This window comes from Idiotropiscis lumnitzeri, chromosome 10 (assembly GCF_059441095.1).
Source record: "Idiotropiscis lumnitzeri isolate Australia: NSW breed Sydney's pygmy pipehorse chromosome 10, RoL_Ilum_1.0, whole genome shotgun sequence".
NCBI classification, from domain to species: Eukaryota; Metazoa; Chordata; class Actinopteri; order Syngnathiformes; family Syngnathidae; genus Idiotropiscis; species Idiotropiscis lumnitzeri.
Genome location: NC_142400.1, coordinates 12,290,201 through 12,310,455, shown reverse-complemented (window position 1 = coordinate 12,310,455; position 20,255 = coordinate 12,290,201). Strand labels below are relative to the sequence as shown.

The following is a 20,255-nucleotide window of genomic DNA, read 5'->3' as shown; positions in this document are numbered from 1 at the left end:
TTAAATCAGCTACTGTATATCAGGATATTAAAAAAATGTCCATCGCACAGCAGAAACATATTTTGTATTATCAAATAATATTACTATGATAATGATCACTAATAATTTTACTTATTTTGTTCTCTCACCCAATGAGAATTGATGAGAGAATTGAAAATGAAACCGATCGATATCGATGTTGGAATGGGAATCACTCACATTGCAGAAATTGTAGACACAGGACATTTTCCCTTCAGCAGAGGGTCAGATTTAGTCATCAATCAAGGTTTTGTCATTGTCAGAATTTTCATATTTCCAAGCAGGCATTTGCCTTTCAAGATGTGTTCAGGTACAATGAGAAAAGCTAAAAAAAAGAACATTCCTAGTTTATAAAATAAACAATAGATAAAATACATCATATAATGTTTTATTGTCATGTATGTTGTTTATATTGTTACATAAATACAAATAAAGCACATACTGTATATTGAACTTGATATTACAAATCTAGCATCATAAACATTGAAACCCACTGAAACAACTTCGTCAGAAAAGGCGTACATTTTATATAGAGATTATATACGTATATGTGCAGTGCAAAAGTTCTACACGAGGTATAAGGCAAACATTCTAAAAAGTTTCAAAACTACAAAGACGATTTAAAGAGAAAATTGTGCACATGTTACGTTGGCATATTCTAGGCTATACAGGCCTACAAGTATACAAAAACGAATTGGTATTGGTCCCACTAGAACCCACGCAGTACATTCATACCTTGATCCTCTGGTTCATTGAAATTGCAAATGTCAATAAACAGTTGTTCATTCATTGTGGCGAGAAGTATAATGGCTACAATTAATATAAGGTATAGGCAGCATGGGCTCGTCAGATCAGATCAGTCATCTGGGTCTTCTCTGCTCCATCCCATTAGGTAGGAAGCCTGCAATGATAGGAACCGGCCATATGAGAGCAGCAACACTCCACACGATGATGACCAGAGTCATAAAACAAGCCACAAGTGTGGATTCGATCGGCTTTCTGTTCAGCCTCCAACTTTTGTCACCCTTCAGCTCGTCGAGGCTGAAATCCACGCAGCAAAACGTGACCTGATCTCCGCTCTGCTGGCCTCTCGCCCTGCCGGGGCTGAGCCTCCTGTAGCGGGACAGCCCACAGCCCACGCACAGCCTCAACTCTTGCTGACCCCCGGTGGTCCCCAGATGCTCGATGACCACGGGCGAGATGGCCCGGTTGAAAGAGGCGGAGAAAAAAGCCCGCCCGTGGTTGTTGGTGGTGTAGATGAGCACGTCACATTGGAAGCCGAAGCTGCTGTCCCAGCGGGCCACCAACGAGGAGGGCAGCAGTCTCTGGACGCTCACGTTGCATTGGGACGGCGTCTGCAGGGACGACGCGTCCGGGGACGCTTCGCTTCCTTCCGCGGACCTCTTGGACAGACGCACGTCCACTCCCAGATCGGCCAGGAACCTGTTGGATGAGTTGACGGGCGGCAGCAGCATGTCCTCGTCGCTCCAGCCCTGGCATCGCTGGACAAGTCCGACTACCGCGGTCAGAGCCAGCAGCAGGGTCGGACACTTGTTCAGCATGGCCCGGGGCGCGTGTGTCCTGCTCACATGGTGCGTGGGACGAACCGCTGGCGATTTTTAACCGCGCCGATCCAGATGGAGAGATTCTATCCTCGACTGGTGCGAATGGAAACGTCCAATGGCTGTCACATGCGCGCAACCCCCTCCTCCCTCCCTTTGGATATCCTCCTCATCCAACTGTGTCCTGCGCGCCTGTGGCACCGTGTGCTCCCCTCACCCCCTTTTCTCCTCCTCGCTGCCATTCAACAAAGGAAAACCGAAAAGGAACGAGAGGTATAGAGAGTCATGTGCTGTGTGTATATTTAACAAAATTAATTGGAACTGTTTTTTTTAATGCCAGAATTGTTTGCCATGCTGAACAGTGGTGAAAAGTAACGAAGTAAAAAAAAAGAGTTACTCGACTTATAGATTTTTTTTTAGTTATGTATTGGCTAACTGAATTGGGTGTTTCTTCCCATGACAGCCTCTCACTGTTACTCCCTACATTTGAAAACACATACGGTATCCGGCGTTATACGTATTTTGTCGTTGATTTAGGCAGGATAAAACAGGAAAAGCACAACATGGAGGATCAACGACGATGGCAATAGAGTTGGAAAAGCAAGATATTCCCAGTCCATAGTCTTATTTAAAATATATTTTTGATGGTGTTAACTACATGACTGATTAGTGGCGAATAGGTGTCTTGTGCCTAAAAAAAACAATGATATCTATTCTAAAAAACACAAGTAGGCACAAGTGTGATTTTTTTTCCAAGTTGGCCTTCTATTATTAACCACAAAAGATAAAAAAAATGTTTCTTGCATTTAAAAACGCTTGCTGGCGGTACCTTGTGTTAACCGGTAAAAATCCCTCTTTAAAATGAGCAATTTGTTCCTCAATTAAAGTAATGATTAGCAAAATTGTTCCTTAAAGAAAAAGTTGTTTCGAGCCTTGCTCAAAATTCTTCAAGTGAACCTATTGTAAATGTGCAAGTTTATTTATTCTGGCAAAGCTGGTATATATTCTATATTCCCTATTGGTTGCACAAAAATACCAGATGTAGTTTGTACCATATCATGATTTTCCCGTAGATGCAAATAAACACTTATTAATTTTAAAGACAAACAACCAGTCAGGCTTCTGCCCTTTTTCTGAGATCTTACACTTCTCAAAACAGGGACAAGACATCTATTCAACAATAAACTTAGTGTCCTTTCACGTTACCTCTTGTCTTCTGTGGAAATGGAAGGAGTTGAAAATAATAACGTCAGCATTATATTCACAATTATGTATTGTGTCTGAAAAAGACAATGAGCTATTGGCAGAACTGGATCGTCAAACAGGAATAACAAAGAGATGATTAGTCATGCACGCACTTTTCTCTTAGCCGCTTGAGCCAACAAACATCACTTGAAGGAGCTGTTTATGTCTGCTGTTTAAATAGTATCATTTGCGGTTGAGGACCTGCCTTTGAGGATTTGACATGATGGTCAGCTGAAGTGAAAAACACTTTGGCCCCAATTTGCACCTGAAAGCACTCGTCCGCTTCTTCTGTTTTAATTATGACAGCAAACCTTTTTGCTTGCAGACAATCGTGCGCTTGTTTAGTTCCAGTTCTGCACACTCAGACATTTTCGCTCTTTCCAAACATGGGTCCCTCCGTCTCAGATATGCCATTGTGAACCGAGCAAAAATGTAAATGGTTTTCTTGTTCATTAATTATGCTATAAAAATGTAAATTGGTTTGGTGACAAAAATACAAATGGGACTAAGATAAAGTCTCTTGTGCCAAAGGAGAATGCATAAAAGATTCATTGACTCAAAGTGTGGCTCTTTCCACAGGAAGCCGAGATGAGGAAGCATTTGTGGCATGTGGCTGGCCGGCAGCTCCTCTGTGCTGGATCAGACGCCATTAGTCTGAAAAGCAGACTCTGACTTAATTAAAAACCAAGAATTAGCTCTGTGCATCCTCATAACCGCAAAGTTCAGCTCCGCTCTCACATCAGAGTCTGGTGAAACCCCGATTTGTCTCGTGCGGGCCTGTCATATCACCAATCACTGCCAGGACTCATCACCACGGCAACCAAATGGTGCTCTCCCCGGAGGTGCGAGAACAGTAGAGTCCACTGATGAGGAACAATACAGTATGTTCAGTGGAGGAAGACAACTCTAATATTTCACTGTCGCCGTTTAGTCTGATTCAAGACAACAATATCTTGCAAAGTAGTAGCAGAAAAATGAGTGAACATGTAAATCGGTATATGTTACATAAATCAGCTGAAGCGACAAATAGCATTCATTATTAAATATTGAGTTTATGACATGACGAAAGGACAGCACGGTGGGCTATTGGCTATCAGTTCTGCTCCACAGCCAAAGGTTCTGGGATCTGGTTCTGAATCTTGTCTGTGTGCCCTGGCGATGTTTGCCTGTGCTTGTGCAAACTATCTGTGGGTTTGCTGGCTTGCAGCCGTTTTCTCCCAACTGTGCTGATCTCATATCTAAAATGTGGCATTGAAGTCATCAGCTGGTGGTTGCACATCAGTAAAGTTGTTTTCAAGTTTGAAATTTCCATGGAGTAGCATCAGATGCTTCCTCACGCGTCACCATTGGAAAAAAAATCGACAGGTACTCCTGTCAACGGCAATTAATGATATATACTTTTTTTTTACCAGTCCATTTTTACAGCTTTAAAGCATATCTGTACATCTTTGACCCCCCCCCAAAAGGTAGCCTTGCTAAACATCCCCATATACACCCTAATATTTGCAGAGTCAATGGATGTCGTGGTTGTTGCAGCGGTGAACATCAGAAATGTTTTATGGTTAAAAAACAAAATCCAAACATTCAATTACTTTTCAACTTTTGACAGCAAAAATTATTCTTCAGGTGGCCATGCACGTCAAATGAACAGACGCCAATGATTACACATGGGGACTAAAGGCCTATCCCAGAGGGCTCTGAAAATGCTCTTTGTGCGCACCCCTCCCAATCTTATTAGTACAAGCAAACTTTTTACTTGCATTGAAGAGCCACTTCAAACAATCTGTTGTAGCAAACGACAAGCAAGATCAGAGTGATTGATAGTGCTGAGGCTTTAAAATCTTCCTCTACCCACTCATCTGACCCTCCAACATATCATGCATCCATGCCATACTTCTCTCTTCCATGTGAAGAGATAAGTGAAGGCCACACGAGTCTGTCAATGTGAAATACATCCAGGGAATAACATCACACTTATCTGGGAATGACAGTCAGGGCATGCAGAGACCCATCAGGAAGCTCCTTGCTGTTCTCGGGAGCTGAGATGGTGTGAGATTGCTTCTACGTGGCGGGACAAACACCGCCAACCCACCTCTCATTGATTGGGAAGTGCGCGTTGTTCGAGGTCACCTTGGACAGGTAAATGCAAGCCCCCGCCCAAATGCATTCAATGATCAGTTTTCCTCACGTAACGCACCGCTGCTCCAGCAGCTCCATGCGGTCATTTGTCTTGTGGTTCTCTGCTCGTGAAAACGTAATCGTTCCCAGAAAGAAGCAGAGAGAAACGCCAGGGTGATTATCGTTTTTTTGTCATGGTGGGAACAGGGGAGGCGGATGTGGGTAGAGTAGGATGATTGGTTCCTTTCAAAAGAGATTTGTTTGAAAAACAACCAACAATCTGCTGAGACCCAAAGGCAACAGAGCAATTCACAAATGCTCCGTTTTCACCCCCCGCCCCCCCCCCCCAAAAAAAACACAGCTAGAAAGACTTTGTGTACTCATACGCAGCTATTTTGGGCTGCTCGTTAGAGAAAAATGAAAATAAGTGAAACATTGAAACAAGGATGGACTTTTGAAAATAGGATGAGACTTTTCTCTGAAGTAATTCCATGCCTTGTTTTTGTTTTTAGTGTGTTGTTGCTCTACAGATTTGCGGCATCAAACTTGCCAGCTGAGACAGCATGAAGCTGACCTGTCCATTCCATATATTTTATTTTTATCTTTTTCCCTCATGCCCCATCTTAAAACTTTTGTATGGATTACAAACACAGGCAGACACAGCAATCATATTCACTGAGGGTTGTTGAACAATCAAAAAAAATCTGATCGGATCTCATGTTAAGTTATGTTATCTTATCGAGATGGTCAAAGGTGCAATTAATGTGTCTATCCACATTGGCAGGCCAAATCTTTTGATAGTCTACAAAGATATGGATTCTGATGGCAGTGTTATGAATACATTTCTCCTATTTTGTAGCAAACCAAAATATGCTCATGAATATACAGGTCCTGGATCTGATTTGATCGTGTAAGTGTTGTTGCCAGGGTAGTAGACAGTTGCTTGGATACTTAAATATGTGAGAGAAGACGTAGATGGGCTAATGCATTAGGCAAAATGATTATGTGTGAAAATGGAGTCAGTGAGGACGTCATTTTAATGCTCCCATAAAGTCAAAGAATATTAGTAAAATAATTCTCACAATGTGTTCCCTTTTGCGTGATGGAAATTGATATAGTTGGCTTGTAAAGATGTTTGGTAACAAAAAAAAACAAATCCCTCCACAGCATGGATTATGTTATCCTTCTGACTGTTTGGTGTGGTTCCAATACGAATCCCTCTCTTTTATCTGTTCATACATTAAAGGGACACTTGGTTGGGCTGAACATTGGTGCTTGTTTAATGGGTATACATGTAATAATGCCATCATGACTAAAATTTGCATCCCTAAATGACTCTGTAGAGATTTAAGTTTTTTTTTTTGTGATGAGATTTACGACAAATTGGCACGTCCCCTTTTGGAGTTTGGCTTCTTTTTTTTTTCGTCTCAGCTGCGTCACAGCAGGGAGGCAAGTATTGAAATATTGCTTGGTTTATCAGTTCTATTGTCTAAAACAGTGTTTGATCGCCACCAAAATTCAAATGCACGTTACTATTCTTGTCCAATTCAACCTGTGAAAGTATAAAAGCGTTCTGCGCAAAATTTTTGATTCATCGACATCAAAGGTGAGCTCATAGGTTCCCCTCCACAAAGTCAAAAATACCTTGTCGATCATTTCTCCACTTATCATTATTTAGTTACTGATTACTCCAAAAAAAAGATAAAATCTAAAATGATAGCTTATTTAATTTTCCTGAAAAAAAGGATACATTAAATTGAACTTGTTATTAAAAAAATATCCATCTTGGCTGGATGAGCCCTTTAAGGTTTGTAATGTGCTTTTCCTTGAGTTTTAAATGCACATCTCATCTTACAATCAAAAATATTTCAGTATTTCTTTTCTGGATGTTGCAAGAAATGAAAAACAGCGGGTGCAGTTATCAATTAGATCATGATAAAGTGTTGAAGAAAAAAAATCTGATGTATAGATCTGTAGGCCTCTTATCGAGCTTAGTGTGGAGAATTTACGCTTCCACTGTGGTCGAAACCCATTGGCCCTTCACTCCTCCGCCTCATCCACACCCGGCCGGCTCTGCCTGAAGCAAAAGTGCCCACTTGCCGCTGATGTATGACTGCAGGGCTACAGAATAGTGACGTCTCATGTTTATCTTCCAGATGTCAGGCTACCAGCGTCACGCTTTGCTTTCGCTCGCAGTGGACTGGTTGACTCTTTCACTACTTCTTCCTGCATTTTAGATCAGAGATTGCCTTCTTCCTCTGTGATGAGCAGCAGTGCAAATGGAGCTGATCTCTCAGTCACCAGTCTCTCCACAGTGACATCAAAGAAATGTTCCTCTCATAAGGAAACCCTCCTGAGAAAGCATTTTCTGGTAGCGGCAGTAAATGAGTCAGTCGTATTTCATGATCTGTACTGAATTTCGCTGAGCTCGTTTACTTTAGTTATTTCAATAAAAATTGACAGGAGTGCACTAGAAAATGCGAAAGCCCCGAATGCTAGTATATAATGCCACCATTTGTTTCTAAAGCCTTTAATACACAGCCTGTCAAAGCCAGCATAAGTCCACCATTTTATAGGTTGTTGTTGTGTGTGAACAGCACAGACACAGAATGGGGTGCCGTATCAGGGCCTTAAAGGTAGGACAGCGCTATTGACTCAGAGCATGTAGTAGTTCTGTAAAGGGTTTGAAGTTTCATCCTAAATATTCACCTCTTCTGTCATGTTGTGCTGAAGACAGTAGACGTTGTGTGTGTTCTGTAAGCCATGTTGCTGTGTGAAAAATGTCAACTTTTCTGACTATATTTAAAAGACAGAGGCAATAAATGCCTCTGAGATTACAAGTAAATACCGCAATGTTGTCACTTTAATGCCGGGTGGCAACCTATTGCGTACGCTTGTTTCTGTGTTTGTATAGATTACTTTGTGCTTTTCAATGTTTCTAATAGTAAAAATGTGGAAAATCAAAAATAGAGTAACATAGGCCGGAAACCAAAACACTGAAATAAATGATAGGTAACGCCTAAAAAATAAAAAAAATAAATAAGTAGTTGCATAGCTTACTAAGTGAATAAAATATGTATTGAAACAACACAGAATTTGACCCAACATTTGGGTCAAATATTTAACTCATTTATCGAGTTAAAATCGACCAAATTAATTGTATAAACAAACAAACCGAAGTTAATACATTATCATACAATATCCATCTCTCGAGCTATAGGAACTAAGATGGAACTTCTGGTTATAAACGTGTATATATGCATTAATATTAATGTTTCATTTTATAAATTAATATAAACAAGTGTTTATATTAACACAAGGAAATAAATAATAAATTAGTACCTGGAGCATGCGTCTGAATGAAGCAGAATATATTATTTCTCCCTACTCAAGGAGCTCCCATGTAATTCGTACTAGTAGCTTTTTGTTCTTCCTTTTTCGGCAAGATATTTCGGCAGATAATATAGAAATGCATTAAGTCGTATTGGTTTTAAGCCTAATATTTGATGATTTCGGAATAAGATCACATCACATTACAGTACTGTCCATACTTTTTCTTGACGCAATGCTCATGAGACGTTCCAGACAGCGTCATCATTGTCCGTCTCAATAAAGTTTATTCAAAACAAGATGGCAGCGCACATGATACAGCCGTACGCTGTGGACACAGGTCATTGACAGCTACATTTGAGGCTGCACATCATATTTGCATTATGGAGTTTTTAAACATGTTACAGCCAACGACGCGGATATAAAGCAAACAAGGTAAAACGCTTCGTACTTCCGCTCGTCGGCTTGTGAATGTCGCAAGAAAGACGCGAGTGTCAAGAAACCATCAGTAACTCTTACTTTGACTGCACAATACTCGCGTTATAACTAGCTGATTAATAGTTGAATAGGTGGTCTGAAAGAGAGGTATTATTTTAGCAATAGAACCCATATGTTGTTGTTGCACTAATATAGAATTGCACTGCATCGAAGCTGTTTCGGAGTCATAACATCACACACACTTTACCTAATTTCCAGGCGTGGTATTGACTTGTCAATTTAAAATAAAACACTAACTTTAATTCTGCTTTTATGATGCCTAAGTCGTCCACCGCTACCCTCTTAGCCTACTTCTTTCAATTATGTCGATGAAACTGTTCATAACCCAATTTTCAATTAGTTAAAAGCAAGTATACACAATTAGTTATTCTTCTTACAGGAATTCTGTTTTTTCGGCTACCTGCCTTTTTTTCCCTTACCGAATAGTTGAAAAAGTAGTCAGAATGACACAACCGATGCCAATTTACTCCACGTAAAACCTTGCGAAAATGTTAATTTATAAATAATAATAGAACAATAGGAATGTGAAACATAAAACATGGGCACATCATGAATAAAATGAAACAGTTTACATGGTTTTGTAGCCACTTGTTTTTTTTCAGGAGATTGTGAGCAGTGGTCACCAGAGAAACATTGTCTCTCACCCTGTCATGGCTGCAGTGCTTCTTGAAGGACACAAACCCACATGCCGGTTAGCAAGGACATCGCACATGTGAAATTGTCACACAGCTTAGTTTGTTAATCTATTAGGCCGCTCTGCTTAATCAAATTGCCATTTACATTTTGCAACTTATCTTTTCATCAGATTTTTCTTTGTAGCTTTTATTAGAGGTGGGATTCACTTTCCCAGAATGCTTTCATCTACTTCATAGAAGTGCTCATGTATTCAGGCTGGAGCTTTTCATAAAATTGTGCATGACTTCCAAGTATTAGCGATTACGGACCTCATTCACATTTTCATCTCAGCATCACTCTGGTCGGCTAACAATATCAGACACTGAAGAAAGTCCTCTGGTTACCATGATAATGTTTTTTTAACTATCAGGGATGGACATAATTATCCTGTAATTACAATCTGGACTGGTTGCCAGCCAATTGCAGGGCATACAAAGACGAACAAGCACTCACACTCTCAATAATACCTCAGGTCAATTTAGAGTGTTCCATTAACTTGACATGCATCGCCTGTGGGGGGGGGGCAAAGGGGAGTACAGGCTTAGAACGACATTGAAAGAGAGTTGCGCATGAACTTTACAAGTATAACTCTTTTTTTTTCACATATTGGGTACCTGTTGTGACTTTGAGTATTGTTCCGTTCCATGAGCGTATGTGTTTCCACAGCCTCAGTCCTGAAGGCGATGCTAATTTCTATTAGCATGTCAATGGGATATTATACACTGACTTTAGCGCCTGTGCTGTTAAAAAAAAAATGCCTGTGCCTATGCCTTCCTCTGCTATCATTTGTATTGTTGTTGTATTGTATATCATTGCTGCTACTGGACAGTGGACAGCAAAATTACCTCATTGGATCAATAAAGTACCTACCTAGCCTTTGCTCTAGCCTTGACTTTCATCTCAGTTTTAGCCTTTTAGATATAAGGTATTTAATCATTTGATCTATTAGTGTTCAATAGAATTTTCCCTAGGACATCACATGTACTTCCAGGTGGCAGAAGATGGCTTGAATGATGGTCTTAACCTCCTTTTCCGCTGTAGCTTGCATGTGTAACGTGTAACTCAAAAAGTAGTTGGTACATGAAGTAAAATGTTTCGGAAGGGAGCCATAACAGCAGTCGTAATTTACATTTGAACAAGCTAAGTTGATTCAAAAATAGGTGTGGTCGAAATTCAGACGTAGTTAATAGTTACAGTTTATGAACTGGCTAAGTAATTGACTTTTCTGTTGGTCAGATTAACGGTACAAATGTATGCCTGATGCTAAAATGGTCGATGAGCAGGTCAGTCATTAGGTTTAGCTAAATTACTCAAAGACAATCCAACAAAACCGCCACCCCCACAGGTTCTGCTTGATTATTTTTCTTTTTATTACGAAATTGCTAAAAAGCTAAACCTTTTGGGGTATATATGAATCACAAGTTTTTGTCTCCTTTTTCAGTTCATGTTGTCAAGTTTTGCCAACCGCAAGTGGCCTGGCGCCCATTTTTTAGAAACATTATGAAATGAGCCATTAAATTGACATGCCCGCTTCAATTTCTTCCAATTTACTGCATTTGTCTTTGTTTTCTGTGACAGAATCATGAAGTTGTTAAGAATATGGATGCTTCCACATCCTCAGCAAGTTGTCCATTCTCATCAAATAAGGACTGCTTTCCTGAACCGTGTCTACCGCCAGTTGTCCCCCGCAATCCGCTCGCTGTTCAGTGAGACCGGCGTGTGGGAAAAGGACTATCGGACAGAGACACGATGCAGAGTGGAGCAATGGTGGCATCCGCGGATCATGGCGCATTGGCGCAAGGACTCACTGGAGAAGGTGCAGCAAAAAATAAATGAAAAATCGGAGACAGACATAAAGTCTGTATTTTTGATCAATGCTGTGATATTGTAACTAATTTCTGGGTCAATAGAGCACAAAATGATCACACGCATTAGCTTGTAGTACTGTACAAACTTGTTGTTACCTGTTCCATGATTATGAGTAGAAATAGTTAATGCGATAGCTCTCAAAAGTGAAAAAAATAAAAATGCAGCAAATGGAGTGACCGTGAGGCAAATGTATGGTAACAAAGTGTATTCATAAAAAAAAAAAAGATTTGGAGGGGGTGAATGAAAATCCGCCCCATACATTTCAGTGTTGTAAAAGGTTTTCTTGAAATTACATGATTAACCAACAACTAGTCACCCGAGCCAAATGATATTCCACTGGCTGATTATACATCCTAATAGTCTGATGGTGCAGGCGACAGTGATGAAGTGCGCTCATGATAGCTCTGGTCCTAATTAATTTATTGAAAAATTCATGGCTCAGGTTTCCTGTAATCATGTATAGCCTGATGTATCTGGCACTTGCTCGGTTGCCACGGTAACAGTGTTGTGACTGTAAACCATCCATTCAACGATGTAACGGCTCAGAATCTCATCTGACACTACAATCAGAGCGCGTTGGAGCCTCTCACAGAAATACAAAAGTCATTGCTCTTTCTGTGCATGTGATGAGTTATTTTTCTTCTTCATCCCTACAGCCTCTTTGAAAGAACATGCTTTTGAATGCCAGAGTTCTATTGCATTGTACTATATATGATTTACAACAGACTAAAATTCTAGTTTTATCATCTCAAGTTCCTACAATATTCATGACTCTGGACGCCTTTTTCATTCCAGGATCCAAACCGGGAAAAGTTCTATGTTCTCTCCATGTTCCCATACCCGTCTGGACGACTGCACATGGGCCACGTGCGAGTTTACACAATCTGCGACGTCATTGGCCACTTTCAGAAAATGAGAGGTTATCAGGTTTGTGAGGTGTTTTTGTTGTATCCTAAACATTTGTCTTTGGTCTTTCACTTGTATGACCACATAAACAATAAATGCAGTGCTGCTTTCAGCATGTAGGAAGAAAATATTTGCAGGTGTTTTGTTGGTCCGAGTTCAAATTTTCCTCATTACTGAAGACATTAATAAATGACATCCAAGACTGACACACAATATAAATAGCATCCGCATTTGTCCACAAGAACAAATTGATTATTGCTCTTATTTTGTATGCAAATATTTTCTGCAAAATGTGGCGTTTTACAATAATTATTGGCATTATGTACAGTGGATTTAAAGAGTGACACACAACCCATTTCAAACATAATTTTCTTGTGAGTTAAAAAAATAGATGAAGAAAAATCATTTGTGAATTATAACATGTATACAACTTAATTAAAAAAAAAACAATATTTTTAAAAGGACAATAAAAAATAAACAACGGACATAATGTGGTTGCACAAATAATTCTTGCAAAGTGAAAATAGACAAGACATATTCTGTATGTCATGTAAAATTGTGGCATCCAGGGAAGATGCATTGTCAGTATGTGAGCATACTTGGCTAGCTAATTGCATCATGTACTGCTAGAAACGCAGCAAGTAATCAAAGCGAGTCACAATTGCGCGGAATAACCGCTGATGTGAATGAAGGCGTTTAAGTTGTGACATAGTGCGGGAGGGGCGAATCATGATAGGTGCCCAAGCGCGTCACTGGGTTCTGTTCTAGCTACGCCCCCAAAAATCAGGAAAATTGAAATGCTGATAAAATTTTAACGCTAAATTTTCACAATTGAGTACAAGGATAATGCAATCATTGAAAAATGTAAGACAGGTTACCAACATGACCTGACTACTTGGCAGTGGTTTTCTAGACCCAGCGATGTAGCCGTCCTCTTAGGAAGTCATAGTTATATAGTATTTACACTTAATATATATTTTTCCTTCTTTTTAATCTTTGTTGCTAACCCAAGTTTAATAACGCGCCCAAGAAAATTTTCCGAGCGATCTTCCAATTTTAATTAGCGGCATACAATACAGAGAGGCTTGAGTTTTCAAAGATCATTTTAATAATATTCTACTGTCAGGTCACACAGAGGGTTTTAACATAACAGAAAGTGTTTATTAATACGTGAATTTTTACCTTTAAATAAGTCGCGATTCGCGTGCCATCATTTAAAGTGGCTCTGATTAACCCCAAACAAAGTTAAGCTTTTCTAATAGGCTTTTCTCAACACGTTCGCGTTTTCTATCAGAAGCCCATTTTTTTTGTGCTAACACTGAATGTTATTTGGAATTGTTCAGAATATCCTCAGCTCCTGTAAGAGCTAAAAAATGTCAGGAAAAGCTCAACTTTATATGGGTTTAATGAAAGGGCACATTTAATGGTGGCAGGTGTGCACTGACACACTTTAACATTAGTTTGAATGTAATTATTCTGAGCCCGGGCCTAGCCCCAGTCATAAGAAGGGTGTGCCCCCTCTTATGACCCACCCTGAGCAATCACATTATCTCGTGTATTTATTTATACTTCCCCTCTTATAAGATCTTCCGTTTTTTTCAATAGTGTTTTACAGTTTATAAGTCACATTAATGGTGGAAAATGTTTTGGAATAATTTATGTTAGTATTTTTTTTTCATATCACAAAACCCTTTTTATTTCCACTGCAGTCCTAAGAGCAAAATAACAATTGCCTTTACAAAGGGAACCTATTAATCTAATCACACATTCGAATTGCAAGTGTGTGACATTTTCAGTTTTCTAAAGCTCTTTTAGATTTCTGACTAAAAGTTGAGCATATACTTGAGTTCGGCTCACCTCAGTAAGGCCTATTCTGCTGTTGTTAAGGTAAAAGTAAAATCCATACTTGATGATCTTGAGCACGGGGCTTGATAATTGACTCCATTCAGCACAGCAGTCGATGGCCATGCTCTTGTTTGCATCCACTAATGTGTAGGCGTTGATGAAAGACTCGCTGCTTCCCCGATGTCTTGATGGCAACCTTCAACCAGTCCCCCGCGCAACCAGCATGTCCCCCCGGTTTGCCTCCCATGGTGCAGAACAAGCCCCTTGGAAGTCTTTCCCTGGTGGATTTTAGATTACATGCTGTCACCTGTAGGGGGAATAAAGAACCTTCTGGCTGAACAGGAATAAAGTTTCACATGATTGGGAAACTACCTCCTGCGTGCAAGCCAACGTTCTCTCAGCATCTGTCAGAAAAAGTGAACCTGATTCTTCTGTACGCAGAGGCGATCTACCCCTCGGTTAATTAATGAAGGTACACTCACTAGATGGTCACGCGCTGTTGCTATTTCCAGCGTGTTGTGCAATTCCTGTGTGCGCTGTGTGTATCTTTCACTCAGGAGAAATGTCTGCTTTTCAGCAGTCTCATCATTAACAAACTTCTAATGGCAACATGTCCAAATGAAACTAATTTACACTTGACTCACCTTAAGGGTTGCAAGAAGTGCTGCAAAAGTAAAAGTGTCTGACTGTCGAATGCCCAATTAAAACAAATCAGTAGTAGAGTTGTGTAATGCGTTTGGAGCACACCTTACTCTTGGCATGATCGCAAATTTAGCTATTTTGTACATTAAGAGCCCGCTATTTTCAAAATTGAAACTGTTTCAAATTCAAACACTTGCTGTCGCTCTTTGCCCATGGCCGATGTTGGACAATTGTTTTTCTCTTCATATACCTTAACGATGTGTGTTGTACACAAGTAAGAATATTATCATAATTTTACTCCAGCACCCCCCCCGCGACCCTCGTGAGGAGAAGCGGGACAGATTATGGATGGATGGATACAGTTCAGGACCCTTCTTCTTCTTTTGTCTAAGTCATGTATGTCGTTAAATGGCGCCATCCAGTGTTCAGACTGAGCCACTACTGTTGAATAAATGAATGTTAAATTCAGAACGAGATAAAAACTTGTGTCGCTAAAACACTGGTTAAAATACTCATTACATACTCATTACAGTATTGTTAAATGTTACTTGGAGCACTCTAGTTCTGAATTGAGTTTTTTGCACTTCATTGTGTTCCATGGAAGGAAGTTGTAAAAACACATATTTTGAATGGCACTTTCTATGGCCACTGGATATTTGTGTTGGAATTTAGATGGCATGGGAATAAGCACTAAAGAAAACACACTCATTTACATGAGGAAATATATGTATATATCCATATAATCATAATATATTATAATAAAATATATATGATATAATATTTTAATACACTAAAATACATATTTTTCTCCCCCCCAAAAAAACCTTTGGCAAAGCTTCGGAAAAAGTGAATGTAAACACAATGCAATTACTTTAAATGTAGGTAATTTAATACATATTTCAGCAACTAATTTTATTTAGAAAAAGAAACCCCAATTTACACAATTAAATTACTCTGCATACTTAGTCATGTTACTTGACTCTAAACACTTTAGCAGTAGTTCTGAGGAATGCATGCTTATGTTGTACTACTTTGAATATGTCTCTCTCCATCTTTCCACTGCCTCTTTTCACTCGTGCTGTGTCTCCATGATGGTGAATTAGGAAAGCACCTGTGAAAACTGGGACAGAGCTTCTTGAATTTAGCAGACAAGGGAATAAGCGCCACTCACGCTATTAACAGTGAAAATTATTTTGCACTGCCAATTTCTTGGAACCGAGAGCTTGCTCAAGCAACCTCTCCATTAGAGCAAACAACCGTTTCATGTTAACAAAGTTCAACACTGAATAAACAACAGTAGAAGCACAATGCTAATGAGGAGGATTTTTTCCCCCCTGCTTTGTTATTTGCGCAGACTGTCTTTGGCATGCTTCTGGATCAATGCGCATGCATGTCTTCCTCCCGAGCAGCCACATTGGACCACAGCGCTTAGCTCTCTTAGCCTAATACAATTCAGTACTTGGCTTTAAAAAGGAGGCCAATGCAGTTACCAAGGATACCAACTCTTCTGAAACATCAGACCTGTTAAAGTCTGCACAGTGATCGTCTCCGGTCCTTGACTCCATGACGGTCTGCTTCTCTTATGCCTTCCACTGCTGTGCTTTTATCTCGTTTGGCTCTCAGTGAGCAGAAAACCACCCCGAGGTGCAAAAGGGGAAAGACGTGGGGGTATACACACGGACCGGGTGGCGGGGGGAGTAGAACTGCAAAGGAAAATAATCAAGATGTTGGCATGAAATCTGCATCAATTCCATGCAGCCATGAATGGTTACATGATATTTTAAGCACTCATATCCTGATCTTCTATTCTGACTTTGCAGCTCACTAGCATGTACTAATTGCACTGCGTGATGGAGTGGAGATCGGCAAGGGACTGCTTATCTTATAAACTCTGTCGGGATCCCCTACTAAAAGACTGAGTGGCGATGAAATATTGTTTGCTAGCTGTCATTAGCACCAAAACCATTCTCACATTATTATGCTTAAGTGGGATTTTTCAGGTTAATATTTTAGAAACGACAACACTGTTTTATGCTTTGCACTATTCACTTGTTAGTTCTGTTTTCTCTTGTAGATGGAATTGGAATAATTTATTTTTGGGAAATGGAAAATATAATATTCAGTTTGCTGTTCTGTAAAGTACACAAATTAAGGCCTGACATGACGATCTTTATTTTTTTGTAGATACTGTATAAGAGATGTAATATAATGGATAGAACTTTTGCCACTATTAATTTGACCTATGACCTTTTCAATTCAATTAAAAAAGGCATCTTTTGGGAAGGAAAGTAAAAGTAATTATTATTTTTGGATTTTTAAAAACTTTTTTATCGCACATTGCATGTTGCGTCACTTTTTTTCTAAACTTTTTTTTTTTTAGATTTGTTGTATTAAGTGGTGTGGTGACATTGCTGAATCAATGTTTAATTGTGAGGACAAGTATAACAATGCATTGACAAATTGATTTTTTTGCTTCCCCTTACATGATACGTCTTTGTGACTTTTGGAGACCTGCTGCTCGGAGTGCTTATGTCCAGTCTGCATTTTTATTTCATCTCTAGGTATTAAACCCAATGGGCTGGGATGCCTTTGGCCTTCCAGCAGAGAATGCAGCTATTGAGCGACGTCTTGATCCGGAAGATTGGACTAAAAGGTACCAAAGGCTTGTTTGCGCTTAAACAGCTTACACCCTCTGACTCTCTTTTCTTTCCACAGGAACATCAAGTCCATGCGGGAGCAGCTGGACAGTCTTGGTCTTTGCTTTAACTGGGACCGGGTGTGTAGGAACAAAACCTACACAACACATCCCGTCGTTTTCCTCACCGTCATTGTTGACCTGACTACCATGTTTCTTTGACAGGAGGTGACCACTTGCCTTCCTGACTACTACAAGTGGACCCAATATCTCTTTATTAAGCTCTTCAAAGCAGGGCTGGCTTATCAGAAAGAGGTAGGACAAGCCTTTCCATTAAAGTGCTTACTTTAGTTGGTCTGTCGCAGTGACAGATATGATTTTGTAGGTCTTCTGTAGAAAGCCTTTGATAATGTGTAATGAAGTGTGACAACCTTTAAATAAAGCCTACGCTCTGTCTCTTTCAATTGAAGCTCCTTCCTAATCACTGCTTTCATTCTCCATGAACAATTTTTGTGTGCGTGTGCGTGCGGGGACATGCACTTTTCAGGGTGTGGTGAACTGGGACCCCGTTGATCAAACGGTACTGGCTGATGAGCAGGTGGATGAAAACGGATGCTCTTGGAGGTCTGGTGCTCTGGTGGAGCAGAAGTTGCTCACTCAATGGTTCATCAAGACCACACACTACGGCAAGGTACAGTTGAGTTATATCTAATTGTATCTAAAAGTTGTGTCATGATGATTGGCCCTTAACTTCAAAATGTTCAAAATGAGTAGCTGCCTGCTTTGATAATAGCTGACAATTTCCTTCTCTCTGTTTGTACTATTAAACTCCGGGAGGTTGTCAATGCTAAGGAATGAATATGCCTGGGAGAAAAAGAAGAAAAAAAAATCATACGTTAAGTGTTAGGATTTAGCTTTTTTTTGTTTTGCAAGTTACTTCGTTAGCTTGTCAGCATATTCAAAGACATGAGAAAAAAGTTTGGGTAGTTCAAGTTGAATTAGATGTAATGCTGTGCCTCATTGCGCTTTGCATTGTATAAGCATGAATAAGGCGATGTGATTTTGGTCATGAAGTTGTCACTCAAGACTGACAAAAAAAACAAAAAACATTCACAAATAAATACTGACTTATCACCGTTGCCAACACTGAGCTGTGAGTGACAGGCAATGTGTTTTTCACACTTGTGATGAAGCCAGAATGGCGGCCAGTCAATGTGATGGTGCTGTCTTTCTGACGTTCTTCCAACTAAGTTATAAGAACATATATTTACCCAAGACGTTCTAAGAACTGTGGGTCTATTAAAGCAATCATTTCCTTTTTCCATCCTTGCATGTGTCTTGGTAACAACGCTCAAGTCGCCTATGCTGGTCCATGTCAGGAGTATGAGTGGGGGTGGGTGCAGCCTACTGTGACAATGTGTTCGCGCATTTCTAATTTTCACTGACAAATGAAGAAGTGGAAAGGAAGGAAGGTGAAGGTGTTAAGAAATAGAAGTGAGAGATGCAGATGGAAAGGCAAGAGGGTCTTGGCAAAATGGAGCATGCCAAACGTGTCCATGATTTCATCAGCACCCATTTCCCCACTTGCCCGCTCATGATGTCTGTGTGATAACTTCAGATTATATTCATGCTGCGCACTACCTCATGCTGAAGTGTGTCTTCTAACTATAATGTTTTTTTCCAAGATGATTTCATATGACAAGAATCATTAATAAGATTGATTATATTGACATAGAGTGTGTGTAATTTCAAAATGTTTCATAATCACACTTGTTGCTTGTCACGCACTGTCAACCACAATTCATTGTGTAAATAAAGATAAAGATGTCCTTTATTAGTCCCACAATGGGGAAATTTGAAGTGTTACAGCAGCAAAGATATAGAATGAATAAATGAGCATTCACATTTAGTCCAGTGATGCACAATCCACGGTGGCCTTGCATATGCACTTCTTAGTTCTACACTCACTGCCAGAATATTAAAGGCATACGCACCTGTAGTGTTAATGACTAATTATGCACAGTTCTTCCGAAATGTAAAATTAAATTGTGCTGATGTCATACCCAATGCTGCTCACATGCTGATATGCCATGATGTAATAGCAAGGTTACTGTCCGAGTGTCCGTTATTTATTTCTTTGGCACAGTGACTTGGAGAGAGCATCTCTCTGATTGTGTCATAATGCTCACAAATTGTCCTCAATTTCGTTTTTTTTTTTGTATGGTCACAGATAACCCTACGTTCTTTGCCGTTTGATATTCATGTGTCATATGCTATATAGTTTTTTTTACTTTTACGTCTTTATTTCTTTTTTTTTTTTTTACTTCATTATGTACTTTTGTGCTTCTTCTGTCTAAGCCTCACGATACCATGATGATGCCAAAGCACTGCCTAATAAGAAAGTAGTGAATGGTGTCAAGAAAGTCTTGTTAAAGTGCAGCATCTAGTCTGAGAGACAGAGATGTAGGCTTGGGTAGCTAAGTTTTGGTAAACTGGTTCTTATTGGACGTTACAGAGAATCTTTGAGCGCAATTCCGGTGCTTTTTTTTGCTAAATCAATACTTCGCCAAGTCATTTATTTTGAATTGTTATGTGGTAAGATGAGTTTGAGACATAATTTGTGGTTCGTTTATTAATATTTGGGGGTTTGCTACAATATTGATTGCTGGATCGAGTCCTTAACTCGGTGAAAAAGTATTCTTTGCTCAAGCACACACACACAGCTTTGCTTTGCTTTGGTTTCTATATGGCGCTTGCTTGTGTTGAAGCTTTTATTTGTTGCCATGGAGACAGCCCTTGCCCATTACAGTTCTCTAGCAGACAAATGTTTTTTTTTTCTGCTTCTCTTCCCAGTCTCAGATATAATTTCCGGGTTTAGTTTTTGTCCCGCTGACATGAAAGTGATGACCGTA

At 39.7% G+C, this 20,255-nt stretch overlaps 2 protein-coding genes across 2 annotated transcripts in view; one reads left to right on the top strand and one right to left on the bottom strand.

The window, feature by feature from the left end:
- Nucleotides 1-390: 390 nt before the first annotated feature.
- tmem158 (transmembrane protein 158) lies at nucleotides 391-1,727 on the bottom strand. Its single transcript, XM_088305759.1, has one exon. The coding sequence runs from the start codon at nucleotides 1,578-1,580 to the stop codon at nucleotides 879-881; it is 702 nt and encodes a 233-aa protein (XP_088161885.1). The 5' UTR covers nucleotides 1,581-1,727; the 3' UTR covers nucleotides 391-878.
- Nucleotides 1,728-8,553: 6,826 nt separating this feature from the next.
- The window catches only part of lars2 (leucyl-tRNA synthetase 2, mitochondrial), a 29,789-nt gene continuing 18,087 nt past the window's right edge, over nucleotides 8,554-20,255 (top strand). The window contains exons 1-7 of the mRNA XM_088305991.1: nucleotides 8,554-8,708; nucleotides 11,025-11,262; nucleotides 12,111-12,242; nucleotides 17,270-17,361; nucleotides 17,424-17,484; nucleotides 17,569-17,658; nucleotides 17,891-18,034. Of these exons, the coding sequence (XP_088162117.1) occupies nucleotides 11,029-11,262; nucleotides 12,111-12,242; nucleotides 17,270-17,361; nucleotides 17,424-17,484; nucleotides 17,569-17,658; nucleotides 17,891-18,034 (753 nt within the window). The 5' untranslated portion in view covers nucleotides 8,554-8,708; nucleotides 11,025-11,028. The remainder of the gene's footprint in view (nucleotides 8,709-11,024; nucleotides 11,263-12,110; nucleotides 12,243-17,269; nucleotides 17,362-17,423; nucleotides 17,485-17,568; nucleotides 17,659-17,890; nucleotides 18,035-20,255) is intronic.

Coding starts and splice junctions, on each gene's coding strand:
- tmem158 (XM_088305759.1), bottom strand. CDS start 1,580: ATGCTGAACAAGTGTCCGACCCTGCTGCTGGCTCTGACCGCGGTAGTC.